We start from the raw sequence: 21,599 nt of genomic DNA, 5'->3' as shown, positions 1-21,599 counted from the left end.
AATGTTTAGAGCCAAATCTACAGCCATGACTTGTCGGAGAGAGGAGATTGATCTCTGAATCTCGTCTTCAGACAGACATGGCAGGGTGTACGGTGGTGCTTTGTATGAAGTTATGTCGGCCGGCAGACAGCTATTGAATTCGGATGATTGCCCCACCCAGTCCAGGGCACTGATGTCGCCCGACTGAGCTACGACCTCCTGCAAGAGCCTCCCTAGCGCCTTTTGTTTCTTCTCCCCATAAATGACAGCCAGGTTGACGCCAAAGATACCAAACAATGAGTATGCGATATCTTCTGGCCACGTGGTGACACGCGTTGACACCCATTGGAGTTTCTCCCGGGCGTCTCTCATCCCCGGACGGAAGGCGACAAGGGCTTGTGCATTGATGCCCGTCGCATTTCCCATCTCTTGCATGATTGCAAGGGAATCCTTGTGGTTGGGAGAACGATCACCGAGATATAAGGACCAATCCTTCTGATAGAATAAGATAAATATTGGGGACAAGAATTCTTGAACAGTCCATCCTCGCGTGTTCCAAACACTACTTGCGAGTACTCCAGGCTGCGATGAAGGTGCAACATCCGACAGGTAGACGATGGTGAGTGCTGAGTGGCGATACCAGACAAACATGGAGTTGACCGATTGTTGGACCTCGACGTTGTTAGTCTGGTCAATGCAACAGGTATCGATCCAGGCCCAGCGATACCCTTTATCACGAGCAGTTTTGCAGAAAGACTGCAACTTCGCGATGCCGCCAACTGGATCTAAGTCGTACACCACCTTGTCCTGGATGTCATGCAGCGACGGCTCCTTCCCTTCCCACCTGTGCGAGAGCATGACATAACGAAAGTATACCGCCACCACGTCTTGGATGCGCTGTATTGGAAGATCTACATACTTCATGGTGGATGACAAAAGCTCCTTGTACTCCGTGCTCGCTTTGAAGGCATTGATCTGTGTCTCTCTATTGCATAAGCGCCCTGTGGAGGTGTCGATTAGACGATGCGGGGTATCGTCGAGCTGAGCGTTAATGCTCTCTTCAATAGCACGTTCTGCTTCGGATGGAATACCATACTGATGTCGCAAGTCTGGACAAGGAGTCAACAATATTTAGAGGATGTGCTATTTGAGGCGTACCTTGGGTTTGCGTGTCGGAAGCATTTTCCAACTTGGATATCATGATTTTGAACGCCTCGATGGCTTCATCATATCTGTGTGCGCCATGAAGTACCGAATGCTTCAGCTGATATCCGGAGTAAGATGAGGGGTTGAGTTCGATGACCTGCATACCACTAAAATGAGTATCGAATACGAAAACAGTAACTGTTATCGCACCTTGTTCGCATCGAGAAGTGCGTCCTCCCACAACATTTTTCCCGACCTTGCCTTACCGCGGTTCGCAAAGGTTGTATCTGTTGCCAGACCGAGGTCGATCGCTGCAGAGTAAAGCTCGATGGCCCTATCGTAATTACCCACAGCGAGGGCAACATCCCCGCTCTCAATGATATCAGGCACTCCGGCGGCAGCATAGAGCACGCTGCAATCCTGCTTGAAAGCTAAGTGAAATAAGGATCAGAATTATTCCTGGTTTACATCAAGAAGACTCGCCAGTGGACCAATCAAGGTAGCTTGCTTTCATAGCCTCATCAGCCCTATCCATTATGTACCGGTATGCTTTGATGGCTTCTGGAAGTCTACCTGTCCGAAGGAGCGCATCACACCAATTCTGGTGTGCAGTTCGCCACAAAGATTGGAGGTCCCATCCGAATAACTAGAAAAAGCAATGGGGCGTTAAAAATTCCCAGTTGAATTGTAATCAACCCACCACCAGGAAGACATCATATCTAGAGTGGATGACCGACATAGACGAGAAATCGATAGCGTCGACGGCAGCAGTAAAGTGGTCAGCTGATTCGTTGTGACGTGTGTCGTCTAATGCATTCATTCCCAGTCGGACGTGTAGATAAGCCTGGAGTGCGAGGTTTGCGAAATCAGCACTGATGCATGAATATGGAGTCAACTTCGTCAGTAGCACTCACTTCTACGATACCGCAGGCAAGAGAATTTGGATTGGGACGAGTCTTAGCTAGCTCTTGAACGCGCAGAATCGCCTCGTCGTATTGATTTGCATTGAAAAGAGCGATGGCCTGACGGTTATCGTGTGAGTAGCGAATACACGAGACACGATTGACATACCTTGATCAAGAGTAGAAGACGAGTTTTATTCAAGTCTGCATCCACGTACATGAACGCGATGTCAAATGCTTTCATCGCGTCTTGAAACTGGTTTTTTCCACAGTGGGCGATGCCCTTGGATATACATCCCATCAAGGATGGCTTAATACTGATGCTCTGTATCACCATAAAAGTTAGTCTGTGTTAAAAAGGTCAGGATGAAATGGTGTATCTCACTTTGAGTGCGTCATCAAGTGCGTTGTCCCAGTCTGAATTTCTTGCCTTGACAAACGAACGATTCGCATGAGATTTGTAGTCGGTGCCATCGGCGGCAATATCTTGTGTTAATAACCTGTCGGCAGTAGGCAAGTCCCCAGCTATGCACGCATCGCGGGCTATCGTGCTGATAGTGAGGATCTGCATGATGCATGGTCAGATTAAGTGGTAGGCGTAAAAGCTAGAAATATACCTCGCATTCAGGCTGTTGAGCATTGGCCTCACGATTGAGGATCAATAACCAAGGAGACGAGGAAAGAACGAGAACTCACATTATCCGCCCCTTGTTCCCTCGGCGGGGCATCCTCCCGTAACATATCCTTGAAGAAAATGAGATGAAGAGGGGACAGAGAATGAACAAAACTTACATCTGATGACTTGTCCTTAGAAATGTCCTCCAGGAAAGGTACTTTCCACTTTGAAATCACAGTGTCTCTACCTCCGCTGAGAATGTGCTTGCCATCCGCGGAGAACGTGGCACAATACAACTGATCGGGGTGCTTGAATATGGCGATGGGCGATCGATCCGAAAGCCGCCAAAGGCGAACCTGTTGGTCTTCAGATGCAGACGCGATAAGGGTGCCAGTAGGGTTGAAGGCAATCGTGTAGACAGTGTCAGTATGGCCCTTGCAGGGTTGACCAACTTGCTTCCAGGTCGATGTATCCCACTCCCTTATGGTGGGATCTAGAATGGAGCCCGATGAGAATAGCCGCATGCCATCAGACGTCCATGCGACTGAGTAATTCCATGCTCCATTAAACGCAGAATGACCCTGGAACTTTGCGACTCGTTCTCTCTTGCGTGCATTCCATATTTGGATGTCCTTTTTGGTTCCGATGGCAAGATATTCCCCGGACGGCGAATACCGAACGCAGCGGACTTCAGTCCCACAATTGATTGGATTCCCTTCCACCCGCCATGTTTTTGTGTTCCAGAGCTCCACTGTGTTGTCCATCGAGCCACTTGCCAGAAATGTGCTGTCTGGAGAAAAATCGAGCGAGAAAATCTTGTTGGAGTGGACTTTGACTCGGATGGGCTGGGTGAGAGGTTCGCCGTCCCTGTTCCAGGCTATGAGCTCCCCGCCAAAATCACCGCTTGCTATGAATTGCCCGTCTCTTGATACTGCAGCTACTCGTATGCCCCAGTGATGTCCCTCCATTATCTTTAATACGACGCCGTTTTCTAAGTCCCATAGACGAAGGGTCTTGTCGTACGAGGCCGTCACCATACGGCGTCCATCGGGGAATTCTGCAACTGCAAATACACTATGTCTATGGCCTTTAAATATTTGACTAGTCGTGGTGATTCGGATGGCAGGATGTTCTTCTTGCATTATTCTGCTCGAGGTGGACGATGTGGAACACGATTTGCTGGAGAGCTCGTGAGTGTCTTGATCCAAGAGGTGCCGGGCCTTGTTGCTTCTTCACAGCCTCAATCTGCATATTAGACGCCCAGGGCACCAGGCACTCGGACCGCTGCAAAGTGCAGGCATCCCTAGTAAGTATCATTTCTATGGTTGCTTGTTCACTGGATCGAAGTACGAAGCTGTGGAGTAAAGGAGACATGGCTACGCCACTACTACGCTCGAACGAATTTCCGTGGCAAGGAAATCCAATAGTGATGCCCGCTGCGTTGAAGTGCGTTCGATGTTCCGAACGTTCGCTATCTGGTGAGCGTCCTGCGATTGCAGCAGAGTCCAGACAGCAATATCTAATTGATAACACAAGCCTGATCTATGCACCAGAGAATGCGCCAGGTTACTACACTAGATTACAGCCTGCCACTGCATACGAATAATCGTGTATGTTCCATTGCAAATGAACTATGTCTTTCAGGATGTGGTTTCGCAATAGCCACGAATCCAAACAACCCGGATGTGTTGCTTAACACAGTCCAAGTGCACATGTTGACTCTAATGCGGACACACGATATCGTCCTCTGCAACCACCTCCAGAGCAGATGGTGCCTCCGCATGTCAAATTTTGAAATCTTGTACTTGCGAGGGTCATTTGCAAGGTACGTATGATATATGAGGCTATGATAATGTGATCGTCGACGTGTTGTAAAAAAGCCATTCAGCTACAATATGTCTAGGGTCCTGATGTTCATATATATAATCTAAGAAGTAAAGTACGACGGTTTTCGGAAACGTTCGCGCGCTCGCGTGGCTTTCGCGTATTTCGCGTATTTCGCTTACCTCGCTTAAACCTGTTTTTGGAAATCTCGCGTGGTTTTCTCGCGTGGCTTTCGAGCGCCGACTCACTTGCCCATTAGAGCAGCGCACTACGCAATACAAGTATTTTCCTTATTGTAATGTAATTGTTGATGTTACATGCATACAGTAAATAATAAAATTGAAAATGGAACAACATGATATAATTTTGCAGACAGGGGGACAACAAATATATGTGGTGACAGGAAATGAATGAGAAAAGGTTGTGAAAAAATAAATAAAAAATAGAGAAAGTAGAGACTTGACAACTGGAGAACAGGAGATAGTGAGGAGACAGGAAAATTGGGAATGGGAAACAGGGAGAATGGGAGGAGATAGGAGAACAGAAGATGGGGAGGATGGGAAAATGGGAAACAGGGAAACAGGGAGATCGGGAGGATGGGAGATGGGAAACAGAGAGATCAGGAGGTCGGGAGATGGGAAACAGAGAGATTGGGAAGATGGGAGATGGGAGATGGGAGACGGGAGACAGGAGACAGGAGACGGGAGACAGGAGACGGGAGACGGGAGAAGGGAGACGGGAGACGGGAGAAGGGAGACGGGAGACGGGAGACGGGAGACGGGAGACGGGAGACGGGAGACGGGAGACGGGAGACGGGAGACGGGAGACGGGAGACGGGAGACGGGAGACGGGAGACGGGAGACGGGAGACGGGAGACGGGAGACGGGAGACGGGAGACGGGAGACGGGAGACGGGAGACGGGAGACGGGAGACGGGAGACGGGAGACGGGAGACGGGAGACGGGAGACGGGAGACGGGAGACGGGAGATGGGAGACGGGAGATGGGAGATGGGAGACGGGAAACGGGAGGACATGGGGCACAGTGGGACATGGGGCACAGTGGGAGATGGGAGGCAGGGAAAAATGGGAAAATAAATACATTCAATGATACTGTTACATATTTTGTATTTTTACATTTGTCAAAATCCTGCTCAAAGAACATAGGGAACAGACTGATCTTATGTACTACAAGAGTACCAATCACCTTCAAACATTGTGTGTCTGTATACTATGTTTGCCATAGTCTTCTCCTCGGCCTCTGTAGGAAATAGTGCCTGAATGTCTCTTTGACATTGCACACTCAATAGTGCAGTGTAAAGCTGACTGTGTGTGAACAAATCTGTATGAAGGCCCAGCACAGGCAGGAAAGTCATGCAAATTGGTTCCACAGGATCAAATGTTTCATCCTTACATATTGTAAATGTACTTTTATGTGGTGTGATAGATTGTACTTTGAGTTTTTTCAAAAAAGCTACTCATAAATGTATTTCAAAAGTGTCCAAAATGTACAATTTATTAGGATGCAGCCTGAAGTCAAAAGAGGGTGCAACCCTCCTTGGCTTCCTGTGACGAAGGAACAATGCTCATCAGGAGCCTTCTGAATTATTGGGATGAAGCTGAGGCCAGGGAGCTTAAAAAGAGCGTGAAGCGCTCTTTTTTTGCGACCTGTGCCGAAGGCAGAACGGGTGTGGACTAGTCTTAAGAAGAAAGGGAGAAAGGTTTTTGGGAGGAGTTGTGCGCTCGCGTGGTTTGCGCTTGCGCCGCGTAGGGCCATGTGGTTTTCGCTTACATCGCTTACCTCACTTAAACATCTTTTTGGAAATCTCGCGTGCGCTCGCTAAGACTAAGACTAAGACTAACATTAAGACTAATTTAAGACTAAGTAAGAAGAGTGTAAACGAACAAATTGTGTGAAAGTCCGAAAATACTGCCAAACGCGATATAGTGGACAGTGATCCTCACGCTTACTGCGCTGCGTGTACAACACGGACAAACAACTGACTTTTCCTCTCATGGGGGAAAGGCATCGAGAATAACAAAAGCAATAATAGAAATTTGATTACACTTTTGGTTACACAAATCATTACACAACTTGGCTGCTGCTTTTGAATAGCGTTCTCGAGCTAAATTGCCTTCCCCTGCAGCCAAGTTTAATCAAGTGTGATATATACACTTTTTGTGGGTTTCATTTCTTATCAATGATGATAGAAATGACTTATTGATGAATTCAGGCAAAATTTGCATTTGATAAACAACCGTTTGAATTTAACAACCATGGATGGATATATACCTATTCTGTGAGTTGCTGAGATATTGCTATGCATAAGGTGCATGATGCTAATGTCTGCACGTACTATTTAGCAATCAAGATCAAATAACCCCCGAACGCGACTGTCACTCACAACGTGAACGCGACAGACTCAATCGACTTCAGATGACATCTCCTACAAGGCGCAATCGTCGCCATGCTGCCCATGATAATCAAAATAGGCCTCCGCATCCTGTACCCCAGCCTAATTTTGTGCCGGCTAATGAGCCCCAAGCAGGGCCTGTTCCACAACCTTTTGTGGAGCAACCTCCTCCCTACTTTCGATATCAACCACTACCAGTCGAGCAGTATCCTGGCTTGCCACGAAATGCAATTGCGCATGTGGAGCGTGCTCATCGACATCCTCCAGTGGATTATAATGCACGCTTGAATGAGCAAATGAATGCAGCTCATAATGATAGACGCCGTCGACGTAATATTCATCGGCAACAGGACAGAGAGGAGATAAGACAGCAGGCACAGGCAGAACTCATGCAGCCTCCACAGATGCTTCCGATTCCTAACCAGCACATTCAGCCTGCTCCTCCTGCTCCTCCTGCATATGGCCCTATTCATTATGAGGGCGCTGTTGGTCCTCACAACTTTGATGATCCACTCCGCTACTTTGTGCCTAATCATGCTCCACCTAGACCTGCATTACCTGAACCTGATTATCATCAGTTCAATATTCAGTTTCAAGATCATATTAATGCAGAGCAAAGGGAACATGAGCGCATTAGAAATGACTTGCTTCAAAGGCAAGCACAGGAGGAATTCCGTCGAAATCAAGTGCAGCTGCAATTACAGCAACAAGAAGCTGAGAGGATTCAGAGATTGCAGCAACAAGAAGTTGAGAGAATCCAGAGACAGGCTCAATTGCAGCAGCAGGAGGAGGAGCTTCACAACAGACAGGATCAGGATTGTCTCCGAGCAGCTCAACAACAAGAGGACCAGCACAATAGAGAACTGCAGGATGCTCAGCGAGTACATCAGGAGGAAGAGGAGGCTCAACGCCGGCGGGAACAAAGGATACGTGAACAGGATGAGCGTCTTGAAGAGGCTTTCCGTGAATATGATGATCTAGCATCTCAGGAGCAGCATGTTGACGATGAAGAAAGAATAAGAACCCAGCAGCAGGAACGCCGCCAGCAGCGTGAGGCAGAGGATGACCAGCATGTCAATCAGGTGGTTCATATTCCTGATGGAGCCCGACCTTACAGTGAACCAATTGACCGCAACACTCTTGGTCCTCTTAATGTAGAGTGTCGTAACTGTCATGCCAAGCACTTTGCATCCGAAAGGCTCTCCAACTCCTCTCTACGTAATCCACGCTTTGGTATGTGCTGCTTGCAGGGCCAAGTCAGCCTTCCGCCCTTTCCAGAATGGCCACCTGAGCTGCTGGAGGCATATACAGACCGAAGATTTGTCTCCAAGATCAGACAGTACAACAGTTCTCTTGCATTTACATCTGTTGGTGTTGACATCGAGGACCGAACTCTTCAAGGGTCTGGCCCTAATGCCTTTCGTATTCATGGTGCTCTTCACCATCTCATGGGCAGTCTCATGGCTCCAGAAGGTCTTCAGCCTTCTTACGCTCAACTTTATATATACGACACTGAAGAAGCCACCGATTTTCGCACCAACCGTCCTGGAAATGAAAATCTTGATCGCAACCGTCTCAGAGTCCTTCATGACATGCTGTTCAGACACCACCCTTATGCCCCCCTTTACAAGCAAGCCTATCAAGTCATGCATGAAAAGCCGCCAGAGCAGCACACAGAAGTTCAAGTACGGATTCACTTCCAGCAGGGCACAGATGGTCGAAGGTACAACCTGCCCACCGCCAATGAAATTGCTGCAATTCTTCCTGGAGATGGATCTGAGGAGGTGACTGATGCACGTGATATCATCTTACATCTTCAAGGCGGTGGACTCCGACGCATCAGCCAGCTCAGTCATGCATATGCATGTCTCCATTATGTTCTTCTGTTTCCTAAAGGTGAAGAGGGTTGGCATCTTGACATCCCTATGAACATCAATGAGGGTGGGCGGGCCCGTGCGAAAAAAGTCACTCAGCTCCTGTATTATGCCTATCGAATACATATCCGCCCGAATCACATCGATCCCAGCAATATCTTGCGTGCTGGAAGGCTATTCCAGCAGTACGTGGTGGATGCTTGGGCATCCATCGAGCAGAGTAGACTGAACTGGGTCAGAAATAATCAAAAGCAGCTCAGGGCTGACTGCTACCGAGGGCTGACAGACAACATTCTCAATGATGGTGTGGGCAATTTGGCTCAGACAGGTCGTGCCATCATCCTTCCCTCCTCTCATACTGGAGGTCCTCGGTACATGCACCAGCTGCTGCAAGACTCATTAGCAATTTGCCGTGCCTGCAAAAAGCCTGATCTCTTTCTGACCATGACTGCAAATGGGAGTTGGCCTGAGATTACCGAGAATCTCCTCCCAGGTAAGAAATTCATGTTTTTCACTGATTGTTTGTGGCTTGATCGCTGACCATTGCTTATGCAGGTCAAGCCGCTGTGGACCGTCCAGACTTAGTGGCTCGCGTATTCTATCAAAAGCAGCAGGCCCTCCTGAAGAAGGTTCGCAAAGGCTACTATGGGAAGGTCGCAGGATTGGTGTACACCATCGAATATCAAAAACGCGGTCTCCCCCACATGCATCTTCTCATCTTCCTGGAACCAGATCACAAGATACGCTGTAGAGACTCGTGCATCTCATAGTGTGATATGGCGCTTTACACTAGGGAGTATACAGCACCAACTCGCAGCATCACTCTGTGTACCATCCACAGTGATTCCTATATGATGCGCAGCTTTCCCACGCAACGCGCGCCATGCGCGCACCATTCCCGCGCTTCACGATGTATACGCGCGCGCGCGTTCCCGCGCTTGCGCGCCCTATAGCGCCAGCCATCCAGATGCATCCATCCACTGTCCACCAAGCTCCCTAGTGCGTATATTTCCATTTCCTTTATTAGCATAGTTCCACCTTTATTTTTATCATAGTTTCTCACTCATATATATTTTTACATACCTACTCGGTAGTGCTTCGGCTCCGCATGAGTGCGCTTAGGCGCGCTATATAAGTGCCAGCAGTACATACTATTATTTACCTTACTTTTCACCCAACTTTACCTAGTACTTACTACTTAGAAAGTCGCAGTAGAAATCTATTCATTAGCACAACACATCTCACATCCTTTATCTTGCTTATATCTTCACATAAGTTTAGTCTCTCTTATTTCCGCTTACACGCGCGCGCTTTCCCGCGCTTCGCGCTAATACGCGCGCGCGTTCCCGCGCCTTCGTACCTTGCGCGCACCTGCGCTTTCTCGCGCTTCGCTGAAGCGCGTACCTCTAGATCTCCGCTGCACCTGCTTCCCCTTTAGGGTCGAATGCACTTGCCATCTCAAGTATCGCAGACTAGGCAATGCACGACCTACAACTTTTTAGATACAGTCAGGAGCATTTCTTTGTTCCTCTCAGTATTGTTGTTTCTACAACGCACCGTAGAGCAGGTCAATTCCTTCATCTCCGCCCAGATCCCTGACAGAAATGTCCATCCACAACTCTATGAGGCTGTGGAAAAATATATGCTCCATGGCCCCTGCTCTCCGCAGCGTTGCTTGGAGAATGGACAGTGCAAGAAACATTATCCAAAGTCTTTCTGTGAAGAGACTGTGATGAAGGAGGATGGCTATCCCGAGTATGCCAGACCCGACAATGGTCGCACCATCCAGAAGAATGATGTCGTCTTCACCAACAAAGATGTGGTTCCCCACCCTCCCCAACTGCTGGTGGAATTCAACTGCCACATAAATCTGGAAGTCTGCGCTTCTATCAACTCTGTCAAGTACATCCATAAGTATATCTACAAAGGAAATGACCGTGCTACTTTGGAGATGGGAGAACCGGTGGATGAGGTCAAATCATACCTTGACTCCAGGTATATTAGCTCAATTGAGGCTGTATGGCGCATCTTAGAAAACGAGATGCATCTCGAGTGGCCCTCTGTTTACCGCTTGCCGGTCCACCTCCCAGACGAACATATGGTGTTCTATGACCCTGATGATGATGCCCAGGATGTTCTTGAGCGCGCAGCTGCTAAAGAGACTCACCTCACTGGATGATTCAAAGCCAATGCCAACGCAAACTTGGTGGCAGCTGGAGCCCATGACTACCTCTATCAGGATTTTCCCTCAAAATTTGTGTGGAAGAAGACAGCATGGAAGATACGCGAACGTGGAATGGCGATTGGAAGGATGTACTCTGCTGCCCCTGGCTCTGGAGAGCGCTTCTACCTGAGATTGCTTTTGACTGTAGTAAAAGGTGAGACATCTATGACAATTGTTATCAATAAAACTCACCATATTTATTTTTCAAGGAGCCACCTCCTATGAGCACCTACGGACATTTCAAGGGGTTGTGTGCGAGACTTTCAAGGAAGCATGTCGGCGCAGGGGTCTGCTTGAAGACGATAATGAATGGATCCAGTGTTTGCAGGATGCCTCTCATATGAGCACTGGACATGGCATGCGAAATCTCTTTTCCATCATCCTCATACACTGCAATCCTACAAGCCCTGATGACCTTTGGAACCGCTTCAAGAATAATCTGTGCGATGATCTGCGCTACCATCTCTCTCGACCACCATTCAACATAGCAGACCCTGCAGAAGAAGAGGTCCACAACTATGGTCTCTATCTCATCGATGGCATCCTTCGCAAAAATGGAAAGTCTTTGCAAGCGATCCCTCAAATGCCCGTGTCTCAAATGGCAGCAAGATGGGGTGTAATGGAGGGCAACCAGCTCATTTATGAGCAGCTTCAGTATGACCGGGAGCAGCTTCAGCAGATGGTAGAACCAGGAGTTAATTCTCTCAATGCCGAGCAGAGGGCGGTCTTTGATGCGGTAGTCGATGATGCAATGCAACATAATGATCAAAGACCTGGACACGCATACTTTGTCCACAGCGCAGGTGGATGTGGAAAGACATATCTCTGCAAGCTCATCGCTTCAAAAATCCGCGCTGAAGGCAAGATCGTCCTATGCGTGGCTTCCTCTGGAATCGCCTCTCTCCTCCTGCCAGGTGGACGCACAGCTCATTCACGATTCAAAATTCCTATTCCCATTAATGAGGACAGCTCCTGCAACATCAAGAAAGGAGATGTCGTCCATGAGCTTCTCAAAGCCACCTCTCTCATCATCTGCGATGAAATCCCCATGCTTCATCGTCATATTTTGGAATGCCTCGACCGCACGTTGCGTGACCTTCTGGACGTAGATGCTGATTTTGGAGGAATAACGATACTCTTTGGAGGAGACTTCAGACAAACCCTGCCGGTGGTGCCTCATGGATCCAGGGAGCAGATAGTGGGTGCTACCTTTTGCAGATCTCGCATATGGCCAAAGCTTCGCATCGTCCACCTCAAGACAAATATGCGGCTTGGTCAAGATCCCGCCTCTGATGAATTTGCAAAGTGGCTCCTTGAGATTGGTGCTGGCAAGGGCACAGATAGGGATGGAACCGTGACCCTCCCAATCCAAATGCGATGCACCAACAATGATGTCCAGTCTCTCATCAATGCCCTATACTCTCGAGTTCTGCTCCCTGGGCATCCTCCCCCAGATGATACCTTCTTCCTGGAACGTACCATCCTCTCTGCAAAGAATACAGATGTGGATGAAATCAATACGACTATTCTTGAATCATTCCCCGGAGATAAAGCAGTCTTCACCAGCGCAGACTCAGTTGCTGAGAGGGAATACGACTACATTCCCACAGAGTTCCTTCACACTCTCACCCCATCAGGCTTCCCTTTGCACAAATTGGAGGTCAAAGCAGGTGTCCCTCTCATGCTTCTGCGCAATTTAAACCCCACTGAAGGCCTCTATAATGGAACTCGCATGATTCTCCTGTCTTGGACCACTCATGTCCTCAGGTGTCGTATTCTTAGAGATGGAGTTGATGCAGCCCACCAAGAGAATCAGAATACAGTCCTCATCCCCCGCATGACCCTGGATGCCACTTCTGAAGACAACCCCATTCCCCTCAAGCGTCGCCAATTCCCTGTTCGTCTCGCATTTGCCATGACAATCAACAAGGCACAAGGTCAAAGTGTCAAGTGGGTTGGCCTTAATTTGCGGACTCTGGTCTTCAGTCATGGACAGCTGTATGTGGCTTTGTCTCGCTGCACTCACCCAGACAGAGTGTATGCAATATTTCCGGAGCATGAAGAAGGCTCAAACACAACCAATGTAGTATATACAGAAGTGCTTAGAGGACTCACAGATCGTATGAATGATTGATGTACTTATATATATATAGAGAACCGACTGATCTTATGTACTATGTACTTTTAGTTTTTTTGCAATGCTGCTCAGAAATGTACCTCTTCTTCGAAATCCACTATGATTGAGGTGTGATCTTATTCAAAATGCACAATTTATTAGGATGCAGCCTTCAGAAGTATTATTAGGATGAAGCTGAGGCCAGGGAGCTTAAAAAGAGCGCGAAGCGCTCTTTTTTTGCGACCTGTGCCGAAGGCAGAACGGGTGTGGACTAGTCTAAGAAGTAAAGTAGAACGGTTTCGGGAACTTTCGCGCGCTCGCGTGGTTTGCGCGTATTTCGTGTATTTCGCCAAAGGCCATGTGGTTTTCGCTTACCTCGCTTAACCTCGATTTGGAAACTCGCGTGGTTTTCATGTATATTTCGAGCGGCGACTCAAACAACGTCACCCATTGGGAATGTTGCGCAACAACATTGGTAACTGTATGTGTACATGGCATTAAATAATGTGTTTGAGCAGGGGGACAACAGGATTTGAGTGTTTTGCCTACTGCAATTATTAGTAGTGACTGTATATGTACATAAATGGAACAACATATGATACAATTACAGACAGGGAGATAACAAATGTGGTGACAGGAGATAAGATTCAAATAAAAAAAGGAGACAAAGACAATGTAGACTCAAAAACCAGAGAATGTGATGACAGGAAAATGGGGAAATGGGAGAACAGGAGACAGGAGATGGGAGACTGAGAGAACAGAGATGGGAGACGGGAGACAGGAGACGGGAGACGGGAGACGGGAGACAGGAGTAGGAAGTAGGGAGTAGGGAGTAGGGAGTAGGGAGTAGGGATTAGCATGGGTATACCCCATGGTAACACTTTTTCCAATCACATATATTACCATTTGAAGGCAAATGTACAACTTCAAAATTTTATACTTATCCATCACTCCTATGGTAATCAATTTGGGGATATATTCCCAGGGGTACAGGGGTCTTTAGATCCAAACCCCTACCCCTACCCTCAAGTTTCCCATACCCCTGCTGATCCCTAGATGGGAGGCAGGGAAAAATGGGAAAACAAATACATTCAATGATACTGTTACATATTTTGTATTTTTTACATTGGTCAAAATCCTGCTCAAAGAACATAGCACTGACTGATCTTATGTACTATTGTACTTTTGAGTTCTTTGAAAAGCTGCTCATAAATATATTTCAAAATCATTCAAAATGCACAATTTATTAGGATGCAGCCTGAGGCCAGGAAGCCAAAGGAGGGCGTAGCCCTCCTTGGCTTCCTGTGACGAAGGAACAACACTCATTTTTCTCCCCTGAAGGAGCGCGTAGCGCTCCTTCGATTTGTGCCGAAGGCACAACGGGCGTGAGCTCGTGTCAATCGAAGCCGGGTCTTTCACCTGCGCAATGATATATTGGTCCGACGCGACCCTCTTGTATTCTCCAACGCGTTGCTGCGCTACCAAAAGTGCGCCGAAAGCCTGCCCAAGGTGAACCATCAAACGCAATGATCGTGAGTGAGCGTCCGAGTCAACCGACAATTCCCCTCCTCCAGGTGAATCGCTGGACCTGACGTCTAATCCAGACTGGGACTCGGACCAATACCCTACGCTCTCCCCTTTGTCTGCAAAGGTGAACTGCTCTGAAAAATCAGGCAGCCCGAGGAGACGGCGGTCCCATGGACGGACAAGAAAGAATGCCTGCTGAGTGGGCCTTGTGCGCGAGAATTGAATTAGGGTCTCGTCCGTGGTGATCAGCAAGTCTTGAAGCCCATCTGCTTTCACTCCATACGTGGAATGGGCAGTATGACCCCGCTTGCGTTTGACTTCCATGACCCGGAATGCGATGCAAGGCAGACGGAGTCTGCAGTTGGCGAAGACGGGAACATTCATGTTCTCGAGTATGTTATACAACTTTGAAGCTGAATCCACAGCCACAATGCTTCGCAACGAGGAGACTGCTGTCTGAATCTCATCTTCAGACAATGATGGTAGGGAGCATGGCGGCGCCGCATATGAGATGATGTCGGCTGGAAGGCAGCTATTGAACTCGGACGATCGTCCGACCCAGTCCAGGGAAGTGATGTCGCCCGATCTAGCCACGATCTCCTGCAGGAGCCGTCCGAGGGCATTTTGCTTCTTCTCGCCATAGATTACAGGCAGGTGGACGCCAAAGATACCAAACAACGAGTACGCGATGTCTTCCTGCATCGTGGTGACACGTTTTGATGCCCATCGCAGCTTGTCTCGAGCGTCTCTCATCCCTGGACGAAAGGAGGTCAGGGCCTGTGCATCTATTCCCGTCGCATCCTCCAACTCCTTCATGATTCCTGGGGACTCTTTGTGGTTGGGAGAGCGATCGTCCAGATACAACGACCAATCCTTCTGATAAAATATAACGACTTTCGGAGCGACGAATTCTTGAAATGTCCATCCTCATTTGTTCCAAACACTACTCGCCAGTGCACCGGGCTTGGATGAAGGAGGAACATCGGATAGGTAGACTATGGTGAGCGCTGAGTGGCGGTACCAGACGAACATGGAATTGACCGATTCTTGAAGCTCGACGTTATTGCTCTTATCAATGCAGCATGTATCCATCCATGCCCAAAAATACCCCGCATCACGAGCGACTTTGCAAAACGACTGCAGTTTCGCGGTGCCACCGAGTCCATCCAGCTCGTACACCACTTTGTCCTGGATGTGGTGCAGCAGCGCCTCCGTCTCTTCCCACCTATGTGATAGCAAAACACAACGGAAGTGCGTCGCCACCACCCCCTTGATGCGTTCCATTTCGAGATCCGAACGCTTCGCTATGGATGACAAAAGCTCCTTGTATTCTGGACTTGTTTTGAAGAAGTTCAGCTGTGCTGCTCGGTCACACAAAAGACCCGTAGAGGTGTTGAGCAGACGAAGGGGGGCGTTGCTGAGTTCAATCCAAACCGCTCCTCGAATAGCGTCTTCTGCTTCCGATGGACGGACGTACTGCCGACGCAGATCTGCAGAACAAGATAGGCATTTCGAGACGAGGTAGTAATGTTCCATGGCTTACCTCGTATCTGCACTTCTGGAGCGTCGTCCAACTTGGACCACATGATTGTGAAGGCCTCGATGGCTTCTTCGTATCGTTGCGCGCCACGCAGCGCTGAGTGTGACAACTGGTACCCGACATGAGACGAAGGATTGAGTTCGGTGACCTATGCATCGCCAAAGTCAACATGGGCTACTAGAATGTGGATGCCATCGCACCTTTCGCGCGTCGAGGAGCGCATCCTCCTACAGCATTTTACTTAACTTTGCCTGGCTGCGACTTGCAAAGAAGATATCGGATGCAGAATCCAGGTCGATCGCCATTGAATATATGTCAATAGCCTTGTCGTAATCGCTTGCAGCGAAGGCAGCCTCTCCATTGGCAGCGCAGAGTGCGCTGCATTGCTGTTTGAAATCTGAGAGGAATACAGGTGAGGATTGTCTCTTGCGCAATATTAGGGGTTCTAGACTCGCCATTGGACCAATCAAGCCAGTCGCCTTTGGTGATTTCGTCACTCGAAGTCATCATGTGTTGGTATAATTTCACGGCATCTTGAAGTTTACCCGCCCGAAGGAGTGCATCACACCGTTTATGGGGTGCCTTTCGCCACAACAACTTCAGGTCCCAGCCAAAGAGCTAGACAAGATATCCAGTTGTGAAAAGCGTTATACATGCATCATCTTGACGTACCACCACCAAATCCTCATAGATTTCATGAATGTTCGATTTCGATGATGAATTGCGAGAGTCGAGAGCGGCAGTGATATAGTCAGTAGCTTCGTCGTAGCGTGCGCCATCCAAGGCTTTGATTCTGGGTTGAACATGTAGATATGCCTAATGTGCGAGTTGTAAAGATGAGTGTTGATGACCAAGCATGCATGATACTTACTTGCACAATATCACATGCGAGAGTGTCGGCATTTGGACAACCAGCAGCGAGCTCTTTGAGGAGCAGGATTGCCTCGTCATGTTGATCTGCATTGAAAAGCGCGATGGCCTGAAATACGCGATGAGGGAAAGAGTATGCGAGGTAAATGTGTCATACTTTGATCAATAGCAGAAAATGTGTGATTTCTGAATCCTGGTCCGTGTACATGGATGCAACATCAAATGCTGCCCTCGCATCCAGGACGCGGCCTTTTCCACAGAGGGCAATGCCCTTGGAGATATAGCCCGTCAATGAGGGCTGAATCCTGATGGACTATGTCACTGTCGAGTTAGCCCTGTATAAGGCGGTGATGATTCTCACCCTGATTGCATCCAGAAGGGCGCGGTCCCAGTCGTATTTTCGTGCCATGACGAATGACCGATGGGCGTAGGAAGTATGGTCGTTTGGATTGATGTTGATATCTTGAGTGAGTAGTTCTTCGGCGGTAGATAAGTCTCCATCTAGACATGCAATACGGGAGGTCGTGATGGCTAGGATCTGCACGACATGCTCTAATTGTGGTATATATGAGTCAAGAACGGAAACATACCTTTGAGCGATGGACGTAGGGAGTGTGGTCGTTCGCATCGGTATTGATATCTTGCACGAGTAGTTCTTCGTCAGTAGATAAGTCACCATCTATGCATGCATCGCGGACTGTTGTGGTGGCAATAGTCTGCAAGAAGCATGCTCGATTTGTGGCATATGAGCCAGAGACGGAAACATGCCTTTGGATGTATACCCTGAGGTACTGCCCACTCTGAGATCATCTCATCGTAACCTCCACTGAAGACGTGATTGCCGTCCACGGAGAAAGTGACGCATAAATTGGCGAGTGAGTGCTTGAAGACAGCAATGGTTTGTCGGTCGGAGAGCTGCCAGAGACGGGTGTGGCTGTCACTAGATGTAGATGCAACGAGTGTGCCAGCAGGATGAACGGCAATGGAATTGATTTCATTGGTGTGGCCCGTCCAGGGATCACCGACCTGCTTCCAGGTTGTCGTATCCCATTCGCGTACAGTAGGATCTTCACTATTGCCACCTGTGAGAAGGCGTGTGCCATCGGGCGTCCACGCGAGTGACGAGTTGAATGATTTGTGACCCTTGAATGATGTGACGAGCTTCCTTGTGCCTGAATTGTAAATTTGAATATCCTCATTTCACATCGGGGTCATCGATATTTAGGAGAGGTTTATATGTTGTGTAAAATGTGAAGAAAATATTTGAAATGTAAACTAACATAAAGATGGAAACATAACTTTAAAATTTGGCGGTGTTTTGTGCAGAATACAAAACATGAAGTATTCACCACCATATCCCCATCGACAATATGTCAGTGACAATAAGAAATATAATCATATTTTATGTGATTGCTTAAATTTGAAGTTTCATTCTCACGTAAAACTCCAGACAAAACTTGAAAATTGGGATATGACCACATGCTTGCTAATATTTCAAAGTTGTGTGCGACAATTGGACGCCCGGGAAATTTGATGATTGCACCAGGGACAAAATGTGAAGACGAAATTTCAAGTTTTGTGGACAGACTAAATGAATCGCCCGCCCATCGCCCATCGCCCACTCATCACCCGCTCATCGCCCGCTATCCATGCTAATTCGCCCGACTGCATCGAGTCCTAATAATCTAGCATCTTGTTTTTTTTTCGTTTTCACTGCGATAAGGAAGCAATTGAATAGGTTGGTCCTTGGCTCATTCAATGTCGTCTTCAGCCTGGTCCTTTATTTGTGAGACACTACAGACTTCAAAGACTGCTACTTATTTTGACCTTAACTGTAAGGCTACCTGTCTCCGTGAAGTCCAATGCTAACAGCTCATTCAGATTTCAATAAGCGCAGGCGGTTGGGTAGCCTATGGCATACTCGGATTGATCGGTGTGCTTTCTCTTCTCGGATGTTGCGAGCCACGGAGAGGTGGTCGCGAACGAAGACACTACAAAGCCACGGAAGGTACGACATTCACCCGTCGCTCGAGACTCTTTCGCTGCACGTGGTTCATCTCCCTATGTGCCACCCAACGCATCTTTCGCGCAGAAAGACAAAGGTTCCAGCTCCTCTCATCATTCTGGTGGGCCCCCGCCATCAGTATTGCGACCTCAGCATGCTTCGCAGCCTTACAGAGAGGACAGCGATGACGATGCAGAAAGTGGTCACATAATGGGCGTGTGGCAGCCATTCCCAGGTCCAGGTCCCTGCAGCTCATACGACCGCACATCCATTAGCACACCTCACCAACACTCCAATTCAGGTTTCTCCCGCATCGGTGGCAGTCGCGCCCACTATGACTCACCATATGCGATTGTCAGCGTCTCAAGATTTGCGCGCTGGAATCTCACAAGGCATGTTCAGCGTGATCAGACAAGTCTTTATCGCGCGAGTCCTCTTACATGATGAATATCTCGCAACGCTCATTCAGCTGTTCGCCTCACTGTAATCGGGCGATCATCTCTACATTTTCGGAACTCATCAGCCAAGTCTTTCTCGTCTAAGTCTGAACATTGGCCCTATGCGCAAATGCCCTTGCTCAACTGTTTTTCTACATTTCATCAGACGGACTTGCTTGTGCAGGTCTGGTCCTTACCAGGTCAGCATCCGCGAATCGATTATAATCATCTATGGAGCCTCTGCTCCATATCTCAAAATCTGTAACCTTATTAGATCTTGTATTATAAGAATAATTTAGAACAATAAGTCAGTTCGATTGATCGTATTATTGAACGACTCATGGAGTCCAAATCACTTTCTCTGAGTCGCCAGAAGACTAGTGCGATGCATACGAAACGGTTCAAGCCATACCATCGACCTTCAAAACATATTAGGGCGTCGGGAAACTCATCCACAGCACCTCTAACGAGGAGAATGGCTCTATATTTTGAGGAGTCCGAGGCCATGCATGTCGTGACTCGTGAGCGATTCAAGTGTGAACAAATCGGACCCGCCAACCTTCTACGAGTGACGAGTCTATAAAGCGTTGGAAAGCTGCCTCGAATGCCGAGTAACCAGGCTCGTCAGAACGGGAGGAAGAATCCTGGTTTGCTATTTTGCCAATTGAGTTCCACAGCGACAAGCGAGCGGGAAGAAATATTCACCTTCATTATAGCCTAGGCCAAGGACGACGTATGTCACCCGCGCTCTCGTGCCCCGGGAAACATCATTGACCATGTCTATGCCGATGAAAGTCCTGATGCGAGAACTCTCATGCTTGGGGAAAAATTAAGGTAAAAGTGTGGTAGATTGCGAGCAAAGCGATCACGATGAGCGAAAACTTTGTGATATGTCGTCAAATTGTCGTATTGGTGCCCAGTTTTCGCTGATGTAATCCATCTAATTCGCCCGCCCGTACTAGTGATGAGAGCAAGACGTACATCTCATTGGTGGGAATGACGGGGCGGTCCGAGTAAATCGCAGAACGTTTGTCCAACAACTCCCGCGCAATCGATTCAGAGTTTATAATGATCATATCGATCCCGAGGATGCGACAGTGAATGATTTTGCCTATGAAAGGGGATAAAATTAAATACAAGCGCTTAAAGAGACCTTGAGACACCCACCATAAATCTTTCCCCAGGCAATATATGTGAGCCAAGGTCCAGTTGCAGTGCATTACCCAGAAATAGGTAAACCGCGAGGGCCAGGCGGCAGAGGCAAAGAGTGGACGCGTCTACGACTCAGACGCAAAGCGGCAATCAGTAAAACAATACACGATGTCGCGACAGAGAACCTGAGCGGAGAACGGGAGGGACAAATTGCTGAGAAGTTCCGAGTCGTTCGCCTTAAGCTTATGACACCAGACTTTAGGGCAACATAATCATGGGGACAGGCTGGAGGAAGGTCAATGAATAAAATAACGGGTCCAGGGGGGCCCGTAGGGTTGTTGTATAACATTGAGGCAGAAGATTTGGCCAGTTCGGCACCTCCGGGCAGAATTTAAACTCCGCTGAATGTTTTGAACGGCCATCTCAATCAATCCCCCCGCCGCCTAACATCTCACTATACTCCGCTTGAGGTGCCGACGGACTTGCCGATGTCCCAGCTTCCCATACTTTGTCTTGCACAGGGCCTGGACTGGGCAAGTTAAATACATTTACTGTTCAATCAATGTCAACAAAGCTTTATACATCGCCCCGGAAAACAAGTATGTTCCAAATCATTAATCAAGCCGCACGCTGATTTTTCCTCATCTTTGGCGACTATGTATAACGACCATGTACCAAATCGCCCGCTCACAATCGAGTCGACTGTTAGAGGTGCTACGATCGTGCTCGTCGTGTCAATCTCATGTTCCCTTAGGCTCGTTTACCCACGTGTATGGGCTGGTTCTACATAATACCTCCCGGTGTTGACACATTTCTAGCTGAACTTTGAGCAGTGAATGCTCGCTCGGTCAGCCGCGACATGTAATCAACCTCGGACTTCGGTACCAGCCACATCGGTAATTGCCCCCTCTACGCAAGAGTCGGATGTCTACTGAATCGAATATGGCGATGGTTTGAGTCGAGCAGGATGAAACCC

The 21,599-nt window shown here is 48.3% G+C and overlaps 2 protein-coding genes across 2 annotated transcripts; one reads left to right on the top strand and one right to left on the bottom strand.

Annotated features, from left to right (window-relative positions):
- Positions 1 to 6,741: 6,741 nt before the first annotated feature.
- F5891DRAFT_984423 (uncharacterized protein) lies at positions 6,742 to 7,506 on the top strand (the record flags this gene model as incomplete). The annotated part of the gene is made up of 3 exons (XM_041377432.1): positions 6,742 to 6,764; positions 6,829 to 7,455; positions 7,491 to 7,506. 3 exons carry the CDS (start codon positions 6,742 to 6,744, stop codon positions 7,504 to 7,506), a joined length of 666 nt encoding a protein of 221 aa, XP_041220792.1.
- Positions 7,507 to 20,451: 12,945 nt separating this feature from the next.
- On the bottom strand, positions 20,452 to 20,675 carry F5891DRAFT_934618 (uncharacterized protein; the record flags this gene model as incomplete). Its single annotated transcript, XM_041374023.1, has 2 exons — positions 20,452 to 20,582; positions 20,639 to 20,675. Coding segments are annotated over 2 exons (168 nt in total), but the record flags the coding sequence as incomplete, so codon positions are not given.
- Between the last annotated feature and the right edge of the window lie 924 nt (positions 20,676 to 21,599).

This window comes from Suillus fuscotomentosus (assembly GCF_016647785.1).
Source record: "Suillus fuscotomentosus strain FC203 chromosome Unknown F5891scaffold_69, whole genome shotgun sequence".
NCBI lineage: Eukaryota > Fungi > Basidiomycota > Agaricomycetes > Boletales > Suillaceae > Suillus > Suillus fuscotomentosus.
Note: the sequence above shows the minus strand (reverse complement) of the source record. Positions and strands in the feature narration are given on the sequence as shown.